The sequence below is a fragment of the Anabrus simplex genome, chromosome 2 (assembly GCF_040414725.1).
Source record: "Anabrus simplex isolate iqAnaSimp1 chromosome 2, ASM4041472v1, whole genome shotgun sequence".
NCBI lineage: Eukaryota > Metazoa > Arthropoda > Insecta > Orthoptera > Tettigoniidae > Anabrus > Anabrus simplex.
In genome coordinates this window covers 534,397,167-534,417,552 of record NC_090266.1, presented here as the reverse complement: position 1 = coordinate 534,417,552, position 20,386 = coordinate 534,397,167, and the positions used below count along the sequence as shown (strand labels likewise).

The following is a 20,386-nucleotide window of genomic DNA, read 5'->3' as shown; positions in this document are numbered from 1 at the left end:
GTTTGTATGTTAAGTTATGGCAGGGTTTATGCATTCGCATGTATCTTACGCTTGGAAAATTGAATTTTATTAAATTAAACCTAGCTGAAGGCACCTATCTCCTTAAGGGAATCCTCGTTCTCTTTAGCTTTCAGTTATATACTCGTCAATGAATTCGAAAGGAGAGGGCCCCATTTTTCTCTCAAATACGGTTTTCGAGGTCATGTATTCGGTAGAGTATTATTATTATTATTATTATTATTATTATTATTATTATTATTATTATTATTCCTGGCATCTTTCCCATTTTATTGGGGTCTACATGTGATGTGGATTTTGTGTAGTTTTACGGTTGGATGCCTTTCCTGATGCCAACCCTACGTGGAGGGATGCATTCACTGTTTCATGTCTCTGTAGTGGTTGATAGTGTGGTGTATTGTTTGTAGACGAAGGGAGATGTATTAAGACGAACACAAACACCCAGTCCCCGAGCAAGCTAAATTAACCATACGTAGTTAAAATCCTCGGCGCGGCCGGGAATTGAACTCGGGGCCCTCGGTACCTAAGTCCAGTATGCTGACCATTCAGCAACGGAGTCGGGGTTTGCAGAGCATCCTTGACGGCAACAAACTGACAATGAAAACATAGATCACTTGCGCAGATTAACAATGAACATTGAGGAATAAAGTAAAATAAATTATAATGTTGAAATTCAAATACTTTGTAAGAGTGAAAACTATTCCACTTGGAATTTCTCTTATTCTAAACAAACAGAAACCCGTGAAACACACGGGCCATTCAGGGACTTGGTCTGCTCAGACGACTGCAGTCCAACAAAATGACCTGCGGATTGCTTTTAGTAAGGGCTACGTAAGATTCTACTGAAACAGATTTACTTAGATATTCAGACTCAAGTTTCCAGTGACTGGTTCAGCTTTTGAAAATTTTAAACCTTAAGCTTTTTTTTAAGCGAGTTTGGTCCTGTTGAACCTTTATTCATTATCGATGTTCCCCAGATAGTGTGGTGGTATTTTCGATGTGAGTGAGCCTTACTTAATGAATGGTGGGCGGCAACAGCATTGGGAGAGGAAATTGTAGTAGAGGTGGGTACTATGATATTGTCTGGCAAGCTTTCTAGCCTGAATCACATGATGATCAGCGACTACATGAGCAAGGTGGTTACATGGCACCATATTGTCGGTCGTTCTGAAGATGATTTTCCGTGGTTTTACCAATTTACTACCGGGTAAATGCCCGGATTGTATCTATATTCAGGTCGTGACTTATACCTTCCACTTCTAAACGTTTTCTTCTATCCAGCCTCGTCGAAAACCTAGCGGTATTAGTCCGACGCTGAAAAGATTGGAAAAAGGCCAATGACAGTATTTCTAAATGTCGGTTTGTATTCCCCCTTCAAATATTTCCGACCGGGCGAGTTGGCCGTGCGGTTAGAGGCACGGGGCTGTGAGCTTGCATCCGGGAGATAGTGGGTTTAAATACCACTGTCGGCAGCCCTGAAGATGGTTTTCCGTGGTTTCCCATTTTCACACCAGGCAAATGCTGGGTCTGTACCTTAATTAAGGCCACTGCCGCTTCCTTCCAACTCCTAGGCCTTTCCTATCCTATCCTATCCTATCGTCGCCACAAGACCTATCTGTGTCGGTGCGACGTAAAGTCACTAACAAAAAAGCAAATATTTCCGGTTATTATCCTTACTAATCAGCCTGAGATCCACACCTTTAATAGAACTTAAAATGCTTTAAATTTAAAAAAACCTAGTTCGTTTGTAATACAGGGTGTAAGGAAAAGTTATACCGTGAAGCTGAGAGGAGTATAGGAAGTGTGTTTCTAAAACATGGTACAGCTGTCAACGTTCTGTCATTGTCCAGAAGGACAAAAGTCAATGTGTTCCGTTTAGCTTGATGTCACACATGTGCGGAGTGTTTGTAAACACATTGCACTCACTGCACGCGGGTGGGCGACAGATAAGCTACCATGGTACTGGTGTCTGTGTCTATGACACGCAGTGAGTGGTTGTAAACATCAAGTTACATACTGCGGACGTTGACATTTCACACGTGATGGTGGAAATGGTAAGGACACTTTCGACTGGACACCGAGGACGCCGAAGCTATTGGAGGTAGGTGCTCCATATTATCCACCATTTGCTCGCAGATATGCTTCCATAATGCTCAAACACGTGCAAACTCTTGCGGGGTCGCACCTACGGATTTCACTGCAGTACAGATACGTGGGCGGAGCTCATCTTCCCTGCCGATTTCACTTACATATACCAGACTCCTGATAGGCCTATGGCCCTATAGATAAAAATCCATGGGATTTAAAACAGGACACAGAACTAGCCACGTAATTGCTTTCTTAGCGGCTTAGATATGTACGGTCGATGTATTCACGCACACCGCGGCTCACTTGACGTGGTGTATCATCAGGATGGAAGTATAAGTTCATGCGCATTGCAGCGGTACATTCTCAAGATACGTCGGTGGTTCATCTCTAAAGAACGCTAGGTAATTTGCACCTGTCGGACGCGAGTCTAGTGCGTGAGGCCCAATTAGGCAATCGCCAATGATACCGGCCCACATATTCGCTGTAAATCGCGACTGAAAATGTCCCTGCTGAATCGCATGTGGCTTAAGAACGGCCCCGGGCATTATGGAAATTGAACGCCCCATTCCTCATTAAACAGACTTCGTCTATGGCTATCACTGGGAATGGAGACAGTGGCTGTTGTGCCGTTTCGCTTAGAAACCACGTACAGAATTCTAGCCTTTGTGGAAAATTCTCGGCTTGCAAACACTGTACACGTTACATACGATACGGTCGTAGGCGCTCTTCACGCACGGTCCGACACTGCCGTTTAGTTCTGCCAACACTTGCCGCGATCATTGTCGACTACAACCTCGGTAGGACGGTAAAATACCACTAGTGTCACATAGTCAGTGGTACGTAGTAACGAACGTTTGCCTGTTATGTGTGCGGCGATCAGGAAATCGTTTAACGTACATTCAGAGAGTACTGTAGCTTCAGAATTACGGTGTGCTTCACTGTAAATAAGCATATTCGCCAACTCGTGGGTAGAAAACCATTTTTTTTCAGCAAGAACAGGCTTCAGTGTTATTGTGCTTGTAGTCCGCAGATAGACCACGTCTGCTATGTCTAGCAATGACCAGTTCGTGTGCTTGTGATTCAGTCTTCTATTGTTACTTTCGTCCAGGTGTGTTGTGTTTGTCACAACAGGTTGCTTGTCCTTTCGACTCAAGTGGCTCACAGAAGCAAGCCACTGTACTGCTGAGTCTGTTCTTACCTATTGTATTTATTTGCATACGAGTATTCTTACAGCGTCATATCTGTACCATCACAGTGCGAACGGTAAAATCTGAATAATACAAATGTTTTTCATGTTTGCTTTGCAAATATCGTTCTCTGCTATCCCGGTACAACATTCCTTTCCTCCCCGTATTAATGCTGTAAATGTGGTAAATCTGCTTCCCTCTGATGTGGTTTCCATTAATTAATTAAATTGTAAACGTAACAGGTCATGAGTCCCAATTACAATATTCACGATAATTGCTACTTAGAGGTTAAGGAAAGCAAATTTTAAAAAATGATAGCTAGAATAATCTTAAGATTACTTCCAGTGACACACAGGTCACGTTAAAAAACGTGAAGGATAACATAACTAACATTGCATTGTAGTACTAATGAATACTAATTAAGATTTAGTATAATACTTAAAATATTTATTCGAACAGAATATTTCACTTGGGATCAAATATATTTAATAGTGTAGTTAACAACATTTGTACTATTTTTCTGTTTTAAATTTCTTCATTGTGTATTAAATTACATTTAGAAGTACAGTTTTACATGACGAAGTGAATATTGCTTCCGTCACACTAAAAATATCAACATAGTAATTAAATATTACTGAAGAGCCCCATTGATCTGTTAAATGGGAAGTTCTTATGAATTTCTGTCTTGGCCTTTGAAAGAAAGAAGATATTTCTAGGACGACTTAATCGCTGTGGTGCATTGCAATATATTGGAGTCATCAATTTTATAATTAATTATTTTATACAGAAAAAAATCTTTGCAATTTCGTCTGTGGTACAGACTGTTTACACCATGTTCCTTCAGTATACTTGAATAATATATGAAGATTGGGTAATTTCCTGCGATTTTATAAGTCATGAATTTTTTAAACTTCTTTTGAGCACTCTCGAGAAGATCGATATTCCTTGTGGTCGTTGGGTTCCAAATAATTGAGCCACGCACAAGTCCGGACCTTAAAAATGAGTTAAACAAAGTTAAGAGCGTCTTTGGACGAAATGATAAAGAATTCCTATGTAGCTCTGGTATTTATCATAACCTAGCTGCTTTACGTCGCACCGACACAGATAGGTCTTATGGCGACGATGGGACAGGGAAGGGCTAGGAGTGGGAAGGAAGCGGCCGTGGCCTTAATTAGGGTACAGCCCCAGCTTTTGGCTGGTGTGAAAATGGGAAACCACGGTAAACCATCTTCAGGGCTGCCGACAGTGGGGCTCGAACCCACGATCTTCCGGATGCAAGCTCACAGCCGCGCGCCTCTACGTGCACGGCCAACTCGCCCGGTTTTATCATAAGCAGATGTGAAGTATCTTAAGTTTGTGTTATACACATATTAGAATACGATTGTCTCATTTTATATTCTTCCGACCGGGTGAGTTGGCCGTGTGGTTAAGGGCGCACAGCTGTGAGCTTGCATCCGGGATAAGACCTATCTGTGTCGGTGAAACGTAAAGCAAATTGTAATATACCAGGCGGCTCGTGAACGCCGTACTTTCTACTTATAAATGTCCCGCATGCAGTTATGATTAATGGGATATCTACTAACTGATTTTCACAGGGGCACTCCTGCCAGCAGGCAGGTTACGTCAGAATATGTAGAGATAACAACAGGACGGTTGCTGGCAGCATGTTCCTCACCGTCACCCGTCTCATGCCCCTTGCATTAGTAAACGCTGATATATGGTACAGCAGCATTACATTTGCTGTCTACATATCCGCAATGGCTAGTGTGCTCAGCAACGACGAATACATAGACATCATTTTGATCTACGGAGAATCTGGTCGAAATGCTGCCGTAGCTCGCAGACGGTATGCACAGCATTCTCCCTTCTATACATGTACAGTATTTCGCCGAACAGAGCTGCAGTTAAGAACTAATGGATCGTTCAAAGTACATATGAACAGGGACAGACCCGTCTGCGAAGGGTAGAATGTGTAGAATGTACTCGAATACTTTGAACGAAATCCTTCACACGGTAAATTGAACTTCACCTTACTCTGATGATAAAGAACTACTACTACTACTACTACTACTACTACTACTACTACTACTACTACTACTACTACTACTACTACTACTGTTATTATTACTACTACTACTACTACTACTACTTTTCACGGTTTCCGGAGACGCTGAGGTGCCAGAAATATTTACCGCAGTATTTTTTAATTCAAGTAAATATAGTAAGTGAGATTGAATCAAGGTGTAAAGCTAATGCAGTGAGCTCGGAGTTGCGATCAACAGCAATCTGTAAGAAGGAAGTCAGCTCCCAGACGAAACTATCTTTACATCGGTCTGTTTTCAGACCAACTTTGCTTTACGGGAGTGAAAGCTGGGCGGACACAGGATATCTTATTCATAAGTTAGAAGTAACATACATGACAGTAACAAGAATTATTGCTGGTACAAACAGGTGGGAACAATGGCAGGGGTACTCGGAATGAGAAGATAAATGCTAAGTTTGGAATGAACTCGATGGATGAAGCTGTACGCATAAACCGGCTTCGGTGGTGGGATCATTTCAGGCGAATGGAGGAGGATAGGCTACCTAGGAAAATAATGGACTCTGTCATGGAGGCTGACAGAAGTATAGGGAGACCAAGACGACGGTGGTTAGACTCAGTTTCTAACGATTTAAAGATAAGAGGTATAGAACTAGATGAGGCCACTGCACTAGTTGCAAATGGAGGATTGTGGCGATGTTTAGTAAATTCACAGAGGCTTGCAGACTGAACGCTGCAAGGCATAAGAGTCTATAATGATAATGTATGTAAGTAAATCTACAGACACGGGATGGGCGTATTTGAGCACCTTCAAATACCACCGAACTGAGCCGCCATCGAACCTGGCAAGGTGGGATCAGAAGACCAGTGCTCTATCGTCCGAGCCACTCAGACCGTCATTAGAGCTTAGAGCAGGGCCTCTCAAACGCCCAAAATCTCACGCGTGCAGAGCGGGGCGCAAGAGCTCCGTGCACTGTGCATCGGTGCCGCTCGGTGCCGCTCGGTATGGCTCGGATCAACGCTTCGTCTCTGGGCTACTCGGCTATGCTCGGCTCTACTCGGCTATACTCGGCTCAACTCAGCCCGGATTTGGAGCGCTACGGCGCAAGTGGGGGAGAGGGAGACAGGCGGAGCGAGCGAGACAGGCGTGAGGAAAGAGAGAGACAGCGCTATTGCTCCAAATCGAGGAGTGGGGGGTTTGCACTCTGGTCAACCAAGCCAAGTCGTCTTTTGCACCGTGCACAGTGCATGCACCGCGCGCATGCACCCTGAGAGGCCCTGGCTTAGAGTAAGTTGGTCGTGCGGTTAGGGGAGCGCGGCTGTGAGCTTGCATTCTGGAGATGGCGGGTACGAACTCCTTTGTCGGCAGTCGGGAAGATGGTTTTCCGTGGCTTCCCATTTTCAGACCAGGGACATGCTGGGACTGTACCTTTATTAGCGCCTCGAACGCTTCCTTCCCACTTATATCCCTTTTCCCTCCCTTCGTCGCCGTAAGACCTATTTGTGTCGGTGCGAAGTAAAACAATTATCGGTAATTTCGGAGAAATGTCCGCAATTATAAGATTAATAATAATTCGGAATTGTTGACAGTTCACTACTTTCTTTAGTGTTTTCTAACAAATTAGGAGCTACGAAGTATGAGTGGGGCGATTAACTTTTATTTTCATAATAGTTAGTAATAATAGACTAACACAGTGATGATGATAATAATAATAATAACAACAATAATAATAATGTTAATGGCTTAACGACGCACCGATACAGATAGGTCTTATGGCGACGATGGGATAGGAAAGGCCTAGGAGTTGGAAGGAAGCGGTCGTGGCCTTAATTTAAGGTACAGCCCCAGCATTTGCCAGGTGTGAAAATGGGAAACCAACCAAGTAAAACCATCTTCAGGGCTGCCGACAGTGGGATTCGAACCCACTATCTCCCGGATGCAAGCTCACAGCCGCGCGCTCCTAACCGCACGGCCAACTCGCCCGGTAATAATAATAATAATAACAATAATAATAACAATGTTTACGTCCCAGTGGAGACGCGCGGTGTCGGAATTTTGCCCACAGGTATTCTTTAACGTGCCTATAAATCTGCCGATCAGAAGCGAACGTATTTGAGCACCTTCAAATACCACCGGACTGAGCCAGGATCGAGCCTGCTAAGTTCATGAAACCAGTGCTTGAACCGTCTGAGCCACTCAGCCTGGCAACGTTTATTTTGATACGTTTAATAGGCACTGAAAAACCAGCAGCAGTAAGCTAGAATGCTTTAATTTACCTTTAAACGTGTTCTTTTCGTTTGAAAGCACGAAAGGAAGGTACGTTTGTTTTATTTATTTTGATAACATGTCCCTTATTGGTATGAAGCAAAACGTTCGATTTGCATTGACAATTCAATTCCGATACTACTCACTTGGACATCCTATTCCATGCATTCTTTCGTTGACGTAAGGAACTTTATGTACGTACACGTCAAAACGCTTTTGCCTAGCAGACTAACCGGACATCCTATAGGTTTTGTGTTTGAGCTATGTTGTGCACTATAACTATAACAAAATGAAGAAATGAAGTCGGGGTGTTTCTGCATATGGCGAGTTGGTCTCCCAAAAATCCATGATAATGAAATCACACTGTGGAGAATATTCAACGTTAGCAGTTCGACAAAAGCACTAGACGTGCCGCTTCGGTTGTCTGCTGTTCCTAGCGACGGGGATATGGTTGGACGTGTTCCCGCCTCCAACATGAAACCGGACTAGATGTATGAGCCCCACTGTCGGCAGCCCTGAAGATGGTTTTCGAGGTTTCCCATTTTCACACCAGGCAAATGCTGGGGCTGTACGTTAATTAAGGCAACGGCCGCTTCCTTCCCACTCCTAGCCCTTCCCTGTCCCATCGTCGCTATAAGACCTATCTGTGTCAGTGCGACGTAAAGCAAATAGAAAAAAAGATGTATGAGCTGCCTGCCTGACCTTCACCTGAATAACAACTGACAGAGAGGCGAATTATCGTCCGTACTAATACGCGAGTTACTTCGTAGTAGTAGTAGTAGTAGTAGTATTTGATTAATGTCAGTGTATGAAAATCACGAATACCATGATATGCTGCTAGTGTATCGTGCGGCAGAACAGAATACGGGTCGCGCTCCATGAATCTATCGGGAAAGCCTTCCCAACAGACAGGTGCCAAATCCAGCAACGATACTTGCTGTAGGCTACTGCAGCGTGTTCGCGGTACAGGCTGTGTTACATCACGCTATGAAAAGCGAAGGCCTGAACGGCCACGTGAAATCCTAGACGCGGAAGAAGACATTCTGACAATGGTAAACGATGATCCCGGGCGCCGTACGCGTAGTATAACACGTGCCGTTGGTATACCAACTTGGACCATACGTAGGACACTGCATGAAGAGCGAATGAACCCTGACCACATTCAACGGGTGTGTCTTTCACCACCTGATTACCAATTTTTTTTTACAAGTTGATGTACGTCGCCACGACACAGATAGGTCCTACGGCGACAGAAATATCTAAGGGCTAGGATCGGGAAGGAAACAACCGTGGTCTTAATTAAGGTACAGCCCCAGCATTTTCCTAGTGTGAACATGACAAACCACGGAAAACCCTCTTTAGGGCTGCTGACAGAGAGGTTCGAAGCCACTATATCCCGAATACTGGATACTGGCCGAACTTGAGCGACTGCTGCTATCAAGCTCGTTGATGATTTAAGAGTGGATTCCTGCCGCTGGTTAATTGATCAAGCACGCAATCAAGAATTTCTGTCGAGTGTGTTAGTGACACATGAGGCAATTTTTACACAAGGAGAGTTTTATATTTACATAACTCACTCATGGGCCGTGGAACATCCCCTCTCAGTATCCCAAGGCAACTTCTAGCACCGGCTCTCAATTAATATCTGGATGGATGTAGTGCGAGGTCGGTTACTTTGACCAATCGTCTTTTTAATAGCGTTATTTTGCTTTACGACCCACGAACTATTTTTACTGTTTACTGAGACGCTGAGGTGCCGGAATTTAATATCGCAGGAATTCATTTACGTGTCAGTATTTCTACGACACGAAGTTGACGTATTTGTGCCCCATCAAATACCATCAGACTGAGCCAAGATTGAACCTGCCAAGTGGAGGTTAGAAGGTCAGGGCCTCAACCGTCTCAGACACTCAGACCGGTACCAATCTCCTTACTTGCATAAATTTGATCGGTGTAGCTTTCCTTATGGCGACGATGGGACAGGAAAGGGCTAGTATCGGAGAGGAAGCGAACGTGGCCTTCATGAAGTTACAACACCAGTATTTGCCAGATGTGAACATGGAAAAACCACGGAAAACCATCCTTAGGGCTGCCGACAGAGGGGTTCGAACCCACTATACCCCACTCATGAGCTGTGGAACATCCCTATTCAGTAGGACAAGGCAATTTCCAGCACCAACTCCGAATTAATATCTGGATGGGTGTAATTGGAGGTCGGTTACATGGACTAATCACCTTTTTATTAATGTTATCTTGCTCCTGTAGATACAGTACGTTACTGGAGCTTTCAGAGGACGTGTCGCTTCGACTACGCCGAACCACTTGGATTTTACAGGATGGTGCAGACATTTCCTCAACTATCAATTGGCCACCCAGATCTCCAGACATTATTCTATGGATTTTTATGTCTGGTGGGACATAAAGTATATCGAACTGAAGTAACCACTTCGGATAACTTCCGTGAACGAATGTTTTAAGCAGCAGAGGATATTCTGAACAACACTGGTGTCTTGGCTCGAATGCGTCGCAACTGGTTTCAGAGAAGTGAAGCGTGCAGAGAAGCCCAGGGTGGTCACCGTGAACAATTGCTACGAGTTTCACTTTGGTATGTAAGTTGTGACGCCATTTCTGCAGCGTATTTACTTGGGAGTACAATACAGAATCGATAGTGTATTTTGAGACTCGATAGTTCGATATTCTCATAAATACGAGCGGAGAAATTGATGTATCGGTAACAAAAATTTTAAATCGAGAGTTTCAGTGCGCGAATGACTTGTACGTGGCGAAAGCTGAACACAACAAACGGAAGACGTGCTTGTTAAAACGCTAGACATTGACCTTGAGCGCAGTTCGGCAGTTCCTCATACCTATCCTTCACGTGGTTTGGGTTCATTACGTGTGTTCGAGCAGTTTATGTTTTGTTTTTTATTCACTATGAGTTAAAACAGAAGACACTTTGCGTTTTTAAGGGCCGATGACCCAAAAACAGCAATCATCATCATCACCATCCACGAACTTGCTACGTAGGCGTAGCAGGGGGAGAGGTGATACTCCCACGTGGCGCGTCCCAGGTGGCGGATAGGGGGTCCTAACCGGCTTACCGGCGGACTTGAAGGAAATAAAATACCTCACCCTCGGTATCCCCTGCCTGTCGTGAGAGGCGACTAAAGGGGGCGACCAAGGAATGATTGTATTAGAACCATGAAACTACTTTTGATTAGTACCATCACGCGCGGTACACCATCGGTCGCTTTTACTTGCGAGTAGTACCACTCTGTTAGGTACTCCATAGTTTTGTGATTCGTAGCACTCGAGTGGGTTTCAGTGTGGGTTTCTAGTACCCGTGAGTAGTGCCCGTGTGTGCAACACCACAGGTCTGAGTGTGAGCGACACCACGCGTCTGGGCGTAGCGTGTGAGTTGTACCACTATACGAGCGACATCGTAGGTCTGCGTTGCCAGTGATTAGTACCCACTCTGTAGGAACGCCACGGGAATACCGGCGCCCGTGATTAGTACACCTAGGTGAGGAACATCATCGGTTTGCGTTGGCTATGAGTGGCGCCATTGTGTGAGAAACACCATAGGTCTGCGTTACCTTTACGACGTACAATACTTGTGAGTAGTACCTTAATGTTTGGAACACCGTGAGTTTACGCTACCTGTGATTAGTACCGTAGCTTGAGAAATATCATGGTTCTCTTTTACTACCGATAAGTGCCATTAGCACCATTGTGCTTTATAAGTGGTCCCTTGGTCACTAATACTATTATTTACAATCCTTTTTGAGTCTGATCCACTGTTTTTTTTGTTTTTTTGTGTTCATGTCCATCCATTCATTCTTCATGACATTTTTTACTCTTTTATTTTGGTCAGTGGATGCTTTTCATTTTCAGTTGTTTTCTCACTTCATACCATTAGGGGCCGATGACCTCGATGTTAGGCCTCTCTAAACAACAAGCATCATCATCATCATCATTATCATATTTAAAAATTCAATAAAATGCTTGTTTTATATTCATCACTACTGAAATAGGAACTATAAGTCAACATTTAACTGAAGGAGGTTGCCTAGAGCGTTTTTTATTTACAAAAGACAATTTAAAATTTCTTTTAGTGTAAGGCAATCTGTATGTTTTTGTTTTCTAAACTGTTGTGCTATAATGTTTGACATAGGTAAATTATTTGTGTGCACAGGCGTTTTCGTGTACGTTCGTAAATCCGTGCTTTTCTATTCGAGATAGTCTTGTTAACGTCCACCTGGAATTACGGAGCCCCTACTGTATGTTAGTTCATTCCTTTCTACAACAGAGTGTTACTATTACGACTACACCACTCTTATGTCTGTGTCACTAATGTGAGTCTTGTTCGGCTTTGTCCTGCTTGACTATGTGACTCTCGTTACCATCTTCTTCTTCTTCTCCTACTGAAGCCTTATGTCTTAACAGGTGTATTCCACCGGCATCATCTTAACACGCAGTGGCGTAATCTGCTGTGATCTTTTACTGTATTAGCACCACCATAGTAAAATGTAGGATGTAGCCGTGGCGGAATCCTCTTAGATACCTTCGACATCTGTGAATTGTGTATAATTTGATAACTCATCTTGTATTCATGAAAGCGGCCGTTGGCCTGGCGTTCAGGTTAATAGCTACACGTCTCCCACGTGCAACCTTGTTTAAGTTTATCAGATTTGTTGATGTGTATGTTCGATGATTGTACACAAAACTTGTTTTGTCACACTTCGTCCTCTCGTGCTAACCACAATACGAGGTTACAGCTGACTCATCCCCAAGAGCAGTACCTGGTTCTCGTCTTACGCATTTTAATCTGTAGTAAACTATTGCAACCGATATTCTCTCACGTGACGTACATTTCATCTTGCTTCCTCCTAAACCACGCATATTTTACTATATTCTTCCATGTCTTTCAGCTCTCAATGATCTGATGATGATAATAATAATAGTAATAATAATTGCTTTACGTACCACTAACTACTTTTATGGTTTTCGGAGACACTGAGGTGCCGGAATTTAGTCCCGCAGGAGTTCTTTTTATGTACCAGTAAATCTACCGACACGACGCTGACGTATTTGAGCACCTTCAATTACCACCTACTGGGCTAGGTTCGAACCTGCGAAGTTGGAGTCAAAAAGCCGGCACCTCAACCGTCTGATCCACTCAGCCCGGCAGGAAGCACGAAATGTAGGTACGTTTAATTTATTTAGTTGTATAACATGTCCATTATTCCTTTGAAACAAAACGTTCGATGTGCTTCGATAATTCAATTCCGATGCTACTCATTTGGACATCCTATCCCACGCATGCTTTCGTTGGCGTAAGGAACTGCCTTCTTTCTTCTACCTTTACGCAATGCACAACGGGGATCGTACCGTATTTTACGTCTCGGCGCGCCTATCCCAACCAATAATTATATCACACGCTTGTACAGCTCCCGCACCGACAGAGGTTTTTTTGCTATTTGCTTAACGTCGCACCGACACAGATAGGTCTTATGGCGACGATGAGACACTAAAGGCCTAGGAATGGGAAGGAAGTGGCCGTGGCCTTAATTAAGGTACAGCCCCAGCATTTGCCTGGTGTGAAAATGGGAAACTATTGAAAACCATCTTCAGGGATGCCGATGGTGGGATTTGAACCCACTGCCTCCCGGATGCGAGCTCACAGCTGCGCGCCCCAAACCGCACGACTAACCCGCCCTGTGACACAGGTTTTCAGGTCATTTCCATACTCACTAGACCACGAGGCTGACGAACACAGATATCCCATTCCCCTAAAGGACGTAACAGGAAATGATCCAGTATTAACGCTGACAGTTCGATACATCTCCAGGGTCCCAAATCGATGTCTAGGGTTGTCTGAAGTCCCTAAGACAGAAGCTAAATACTAACAACAACAAAACCAGTCTGGCGAGAATGTAACGTAACATGTTTTACACTGGTAGCAGCCTTCAGCTGTTATCGTAGTTCATTTGCTCGTAAACATAATACCAGTTTGTCAAGTATATTACGTAACATCTCGTGGCATTGCATAGGTAGCGTTCAGCTGTTACAGTAGTACATTTGCTCTTAAACATAAACAGAAACAAGTTTGGCACGGATGGCGCGTGTCTTGCCTGTTCACAAGAACACGGCATACTACCTATTCTAAGAACATCGTATCCCTTTGATCTCAATCAATCAATCAATCAATACTGATCTGCATTTAGGGCAGTTGCCCAGGTGGCAGATTCCCTATCTGTTGCTTTCCTAGCCTTTTCCTAAATGATTTCAAAGAAATTGGAAATTTATTGAACGTCTCCCTTCGTAAGTTATTCCAATCCCTAACTCCCCTTCCTATAAATGAATATTTGCCCCAATTTGTCCTCTTGAATTCCAACTTTATCTTCATATTGTGATCTTTCCTACTTTTATAAACGCCATTCAAACTTATTCGTCTACTAATGTCATTCCACGCCAACTCTCCGCTGACAGCTCGGAACATACCACTTAGTCGAGCAGCTCTTCTTCTTTCTCTCAATTCTTCCCAACCCAAACATTGCAACATTTTTGTAACGCTACTCTTTTGTCGGAAATCACCCAGAACAAATCGAGCTGCGTTTCTTTGGATTTTTTCCAGTTCTTGAATCAGGTAATCCTGGTGAGGGTCCCATACACTGGAACCATACTCTAGTTGGGGTCTTACCAGAGACTTATATGCCCTCTCCTTTACATCCTTACTACAACCCCTAAACACCCTCATAACCATGTGCAGAGATCTGTACCCTTTATTTACAATCTCGAAAATAACTTCCGAGGATTACTACAAGTTTGATATATGGTGGTTCGTCACATCGTTCTCTATTGCTACAAGAAATATCTGCACGTATACCCCTCACACCCTGTATATATGTTCGCTAGTAAACTTGCCATATCAACCAGAAAACGTTCAGAAGAATAATTTTCTCAAGTATCTTAAAAACAAGAAAACAGCTGACTCACATCTTTTCACATATGGCCATTTCAAATAAGGCACTGTTACGTGACATCTCACATTCCACAAAGAATCTGAACATAACATTCTGTAATAAATATTTTAAATGTAACCGGGATGTTCTATGAACTTTATAAACAAAATAACAGAAATATCCAGTATAACACAAAACTGCTGTTAAGAAATTGTGAGCAGCTTATAGGTCTTAAGAATTTGCATGTGTATTAGAACTCTTATAAATATTGTGGAACAGGGTTCTGGATGTTGTCTTTTCGCTTATGAAATACTCGACACAATTCGTATATGTGTGTGTGTAAGCATTCAGTCCGTGAAGTTTTATCTGGTTTTCTTCTTCATTCGTCGTTTTCAATTAGATGAGTCGAATATGTTTTTACATTTGCCCCTGCACCGCAGTTTCTAAGATTCACCTCTGTATTTCTTCTGAAGTACGTTTGCACACATTGAACGTAAAAGGATACGTAACAGTACCGTGTGCATAATGACACATTAAAATGTGAAGTTCTTACATTTGTCCCTGCATCGTGGTTCATAAGTCTCGCCTCTGTATTTATTCTGAAGTACGTGCCTAATGGAACATTAAAATTATCACAGTTCCATTTATGCCTTCGTTTGACAAGAACATGTTCTTTTGAGTTGATGTTAGAAATATCACCTTTTCCTGATCACCATCTTTCATCCACTTTTCTGATACAATCTCATAAATTCCCTTGTCATTCAGTACACCCTGCATTAATTCGTTCCTTATGTTTCAGTGGCTTCCAGAAGACTTCTTCTGCAATTAGTTTAATTAATGATAAGCATATCTATGGCCTAGTTCTAATACTACTTTAGTCAGTCACGCCCTTACGTGGTATTAGGTCGTAGTTTTCACTTCATTCTGATATGAGATATTAGAAAATTAATTTTCCTGTACTACATCACTTGTTACTTACGTGTAATTTGAATAGATTTATTGAACATAAAATTCTACTTCTGTACATATCATAATCTCTTGTTCACCGAAATGTCACTGACGTGGTAGTAGAACTAGGCCATCGATGTATGAATTCGCTTTGTAGTCCAGGTTAATGCTTTATAATATGCTGTGTACCTCTGCGTCCTATACCCTGACGAGTTTGTTTTAATATTGTGCGTCCTCCTCCTTTCAGGTAAAGGAGACTCCTCTGCAGCTCGGTACGGGACCTCGTCCTCTCGAGAAGGTTCGTCGAAGGTGGCATCTCTTTATCATACAATAAGTGGAAAAGTATTAGGCTCACGTGATGCTGAAAGGTCAGATATTAGTTCTGGGGCAGATATTACAGGCCAAACTGCGGGCTCTGGAATGCATGTGCACCATCATTTGCCACCTCCGCCACCTCCTACTACTTCAAGAAGACCTCAGTCTCATCATGAAGATATGACTGCATCGTCAGATCTCATGAGTACTGTTGGGTGTTTGGATGTTCGGGAGAGATTAGAGAGTCACTTAAAAGAAAAATTGCATGATATGATGGGTCGGTCTACGCTAGTCGGCCGTACAGCTCGCCCTGGATCTGTCGGAGAGAAAGGGGATGAAAGAGGATTGTTGTCTAATGAAGAGAGTGAGTATCAGCGCATATCGGAAGCTACAACCACCTCTCCAGTCAGTGAAGGCTCAATTGGGGGCAGCGTGACAAAACAAGCTGTTAGAGCAATGGTACATAGGGAACCCAACACAGCAGCCAGTACCCCTACATCACCTCACAGACATCGAGAACACTTGGCGAAAATGGTAAGACTGTATCCTGCTTCAGACACTGAGGACAGTGTGTTCTACACCCCTGAAGACAGAGAAGGAGGAGGAGGAGACAAGGCAAGAAAGCAGAACTCATGTGAAAGCTTAACTCTGAGCACAGTCTCAGTAAATAGTCGGAGATCATCTGTGGACTTGGGTGACAGGAAGACTTTAGTGGTTGTTATTGGCACTAGCAGCAAAGGAGCCCAGGCACGTCTAATGCAGAAACAGAGATCTTGGGAAACCTTTCCTCCAAAGAAGCGAGGCAGTGAAGAACGAGTGGAAGGCTATGGAAAGTTTTGCAGAGATCCGGATGCCTTCCAAGGTGGGTTCGAGTGTCGCCCGCAGGCAGAAGGAGGTCCTCAGGGGCCAATTGGAGTAAGAGGTGACACTGGAGGTCTTAAGAAAGCAGACAGCTTCGAGGGTCATGAAGAAGCAGTTAGGACATTAGTAGCGGCTGTTCAGGAGACAAGGACCCAACATTTACAGCAGCAAAGAAAACAATCTCAACCAAAGTCTAGTGGTAATTGAAATATAATTTCACAAGTATTTCTTGTAGATAGTCAAGGTCACAGGATTGTCCTTTTATAGGCAGGTTTTGAGAGTGTGGGTTTTCGTAATGGGAAAACAATGGTACCTAAAAGGAGTTGTTTAGAAAGCGTATGTAGAGTCTCTGCAATTGTTATTAATTCCAGTACCGGTATTTTTACTGTTTTAGATCATTGAGACAGTTGATTATTGTTTTATATGGCACAATAATGAATATAATTAATTTCATTGTGACAATGAAGTAACTATATAGTGACGTTTAAATTGTAAACATGCTCTACTAGTAATAATAAAGTTGAATTATTAGCCTCATTAATAGTAAGTCATGATTTCGAATTTATTACTTTTACCAGAATAACAAGGACAGTTAATTATTGAATATAGGCATAATGAATAGAGGAAGTTTTCATCATGGATATCTTTGGGCATTTAGGGCGATGGATGGAATTTTAGGGTATCTTATCCTGCAGTGGAAAACTGGAATATTTGTACAAATATATATTTGTCTGGATAAATTTCAAGTACACCAAAGAATTAGATGTATACCGTGCAGAATTCCGAAATAAATTTAAGGGGCAATAAATACTTCATAAAACTATTTTATATGGTTTTATAGACAGTTATAAACGTAACCATTTAGAATTCCATATTTCTAGTACTTTATTATTATGCATTTTCCGTGGGAAAATTATTATTATGCATTTTAATATTATGCATTTTTCGTGGGAAGATTTCATTAGAAAGTTTAAAACTTTCAAACTTGTGGAAAACTATATCTGAAATATCATTTATTCAGGTTTTTGTAATTTTGCACCAATAGTTATTTTTAAGTGTCAATATTGGTTCTTTATAATTCGTTTTTACCATTACATTTCGAATATGAAACAGATCACGCTATTTGACCCAATTTAACTACACAGTGTTATGCTGTATATTAAAACTGGCATGTAAACATAAATAATCTTGTCATATGTAAATAATATTAAGTATGACTCCGAACAGAGGATGGCAGCGCAAAACCTTACTAGTAATCTCGTGAGATAAAGACATGTGTAATTCCCACGAATACTGTTTTCTGATGAGTTATATCATTAATACAAAATTAATTATTCATTTGTCGAACGTGTATTCTTATAAATAAGTACCGATTCCTTTATGCCTTTATTCCCAAAATAATAATGTAGGAAAGTTCAAAATACTAAATTAATATTTGAAAGAGCTAGTATGTATTTAGATCTCTGTTATTGAATTTGTGAATTTCCGTAGTACTTGCTGTGTGAATACCAGGCCTTCGTAGAGTAATGATTATATCCATGCACTTTCGACCAGTTCCAAATACGGTGCCGTGGGAGGCTTCAAACATCATGCGGCTATGAATAATAATATCGGCATTTATCACTCTTCGTTGCCAAGAGGTTCTGATTTCTTTTAAACTATCTACTGATTTAATAATTTAATCAGTGTACACACACACACACACACGCACACACACACACACACACATATATATATATATATATATATATATATACATACACTGAAAACATTAATTTACTTAGAAGTCAGTCACTTATAATTAATACAATCAGTTTCGATGCAAATAGACGTGTCAGTCTTGACATCTCTCTTCCTAACTGTTCTACATTCTATACGTTAGTCCTCATGAAGGTCCTTGATAATTCTTGGTATATTCTACCCCTAAAATTTTGAAGTCTTTTTGCAACTGTGTCTATTAAAAAGGAGCAAAGTTATTACCCGAAGGCAAACTTCAATTTGCAAGAACATTTTGTTTTATGTTAATTGGCTTCTTGAAAGTAAGTCTACAAAGGCACTCACTCCCGTGCGTGCGTTGGCATTAAGATTAGAAACGCTGTTTGTTCTAATGCAGTGATTAAATGTTAATAAAGATCCTTGCATTTCGTGTCCGTAAGAGTGTGAATTTTAAGTGTTTATCTTTAAATATTTACTACTAACAATCTAGTCTACAAAATTTGAGACGAAACTCCCTAATATCAATGAATACTTTAACACTTGAACCAGAACGTCAGATTCTGTTTTCCTATCTCATCACTTATGAAAAATTACATCAGTAATTGAAATAATTGAGCCAATCTTTGGTGTGTAATGCCCTTTCACAGTTTAATTTTTCCGCTTCTTCGATTAGTGTTGGATGGTAGATATTTCAACAACATTCGCTTTCTGGCGGAGATGGTTCGAGTTCCGTAGTTGAGCAAGGTAAACAAATCATGAATAATATTTTCTTCTCAAATGATGAACATGTGAGGTTTATATATATGTTATTTTATTGTATTCAACTGAATGAGGTTTTTAATTACCGTATTACTACTATTCAGCAAATCTCGGCCTATCTTCAAGAATTGATCATGGTTATGGCCTACCGTAGGTATTACCAGAGTAATGTAAAGGAAGTAACACTGGACAATTGGAGAAAGTATAATATTTTCTCCACCCCAAACGCTAACCTTATATTTGTTAATTGTCTCTAGCAAACAAATAATAATTACACTAAATCTTCTATATAAATAAAAATGAATCGCTAAATGTGTTGCTAAGCGCAAAACTCGGGAACGGCAGGACCAGTTCGGCTAATGCTTCTTTTCAAATATTCGTCGAAGTCCGAATAAGGTTTTTACGAAGAGAAAAATTGGAAAAAAAATGCCGTGAAAAACGTAAAAGCCCCATTTCTCTTTTCCATTGAAACTGTTCTTCTCTCTTTCCTTCTCCCACGTTTGCGCTTAGCGCTGTCCTCCTGTAATCCAGCGCGTTTGCCAAATGTCCCTAAATCTCAATGTTATCGATTAAAATTGGTGAATATCGGATTATGTACACCATTTCAAGCCGCATTTGATGCCGTTAACAAAAAAAAAGTTGACAAAATAATTGAGTGTGAAAATGTTAATATAATGGAATGTTACCTAAATGCAAAATCTTCATTGCATAGAACTTATCATGTCATAACTCTATAATATAATTTTTTCACTGCTGGTAAAGTAACATTTCTGCTCGACGTAGATAAGTTTGTTTTTAAATTTAAATGATAATAATATGCACTATTTGCGTTTCTTTCCAGTCATGTTCAGAAATTTTTATGTGCGGGCACGAAAAAGTCAGTCGCTGGCCAACTTCTTTGTTATTAAATCTGCATGGAGGTCAAAGCGAGGCAAATGGTCTTCAGATATGGAAGTTATTTTTAAAACAAACCCCAAGTTCTTATCTCGCTTAGTTCTCAGTTTGTGACGGGAAGAATGTCTCCTTGGGTTTTGGTTTCGCGCGTACGCTCTCCAGACAGTCGCATGCAGTGTCGTGTTTTGTTATAGTTGGAGACCTTTGTCTACCCTGATTGTTTTTAAGTCTCCGCTTCTCAACAAACAAGTTCATCGTTTTCTTTGGTTGACTGGTTTATTTTGTGTGTGCTTCCATATACAGTATATTCATTTCAAGACTCATGCCG

The 20,386-nt window shown here is 41.6% G+C and overlaps 1 protein-coding gene across 1 annotated transcript in view; it reads left to right on the top strand.

Moving 5' to 3' along the window:
- Positions 1–17,587, top strand: part of LOC136864208 (uncharacterized) — a 644,576-nt gene extending 626,989 nt beyond the window's left edge. The window contains exon 15 of the mRNA XM_067140905.2: positions 15,761–17,587. Coding sequence (XP_066997006.2) covers positions 15,761–16,896 — 1,136 coding nt within the window. The 3' untranslated portion in view covers positions 16,897–17,587. The remainder of the gene's footprint in view (positions 1–15,760) is intronic.
- The last annotated feature ends 2,799 nt before the right edge of the window (positions 17,588–20,386 follow it).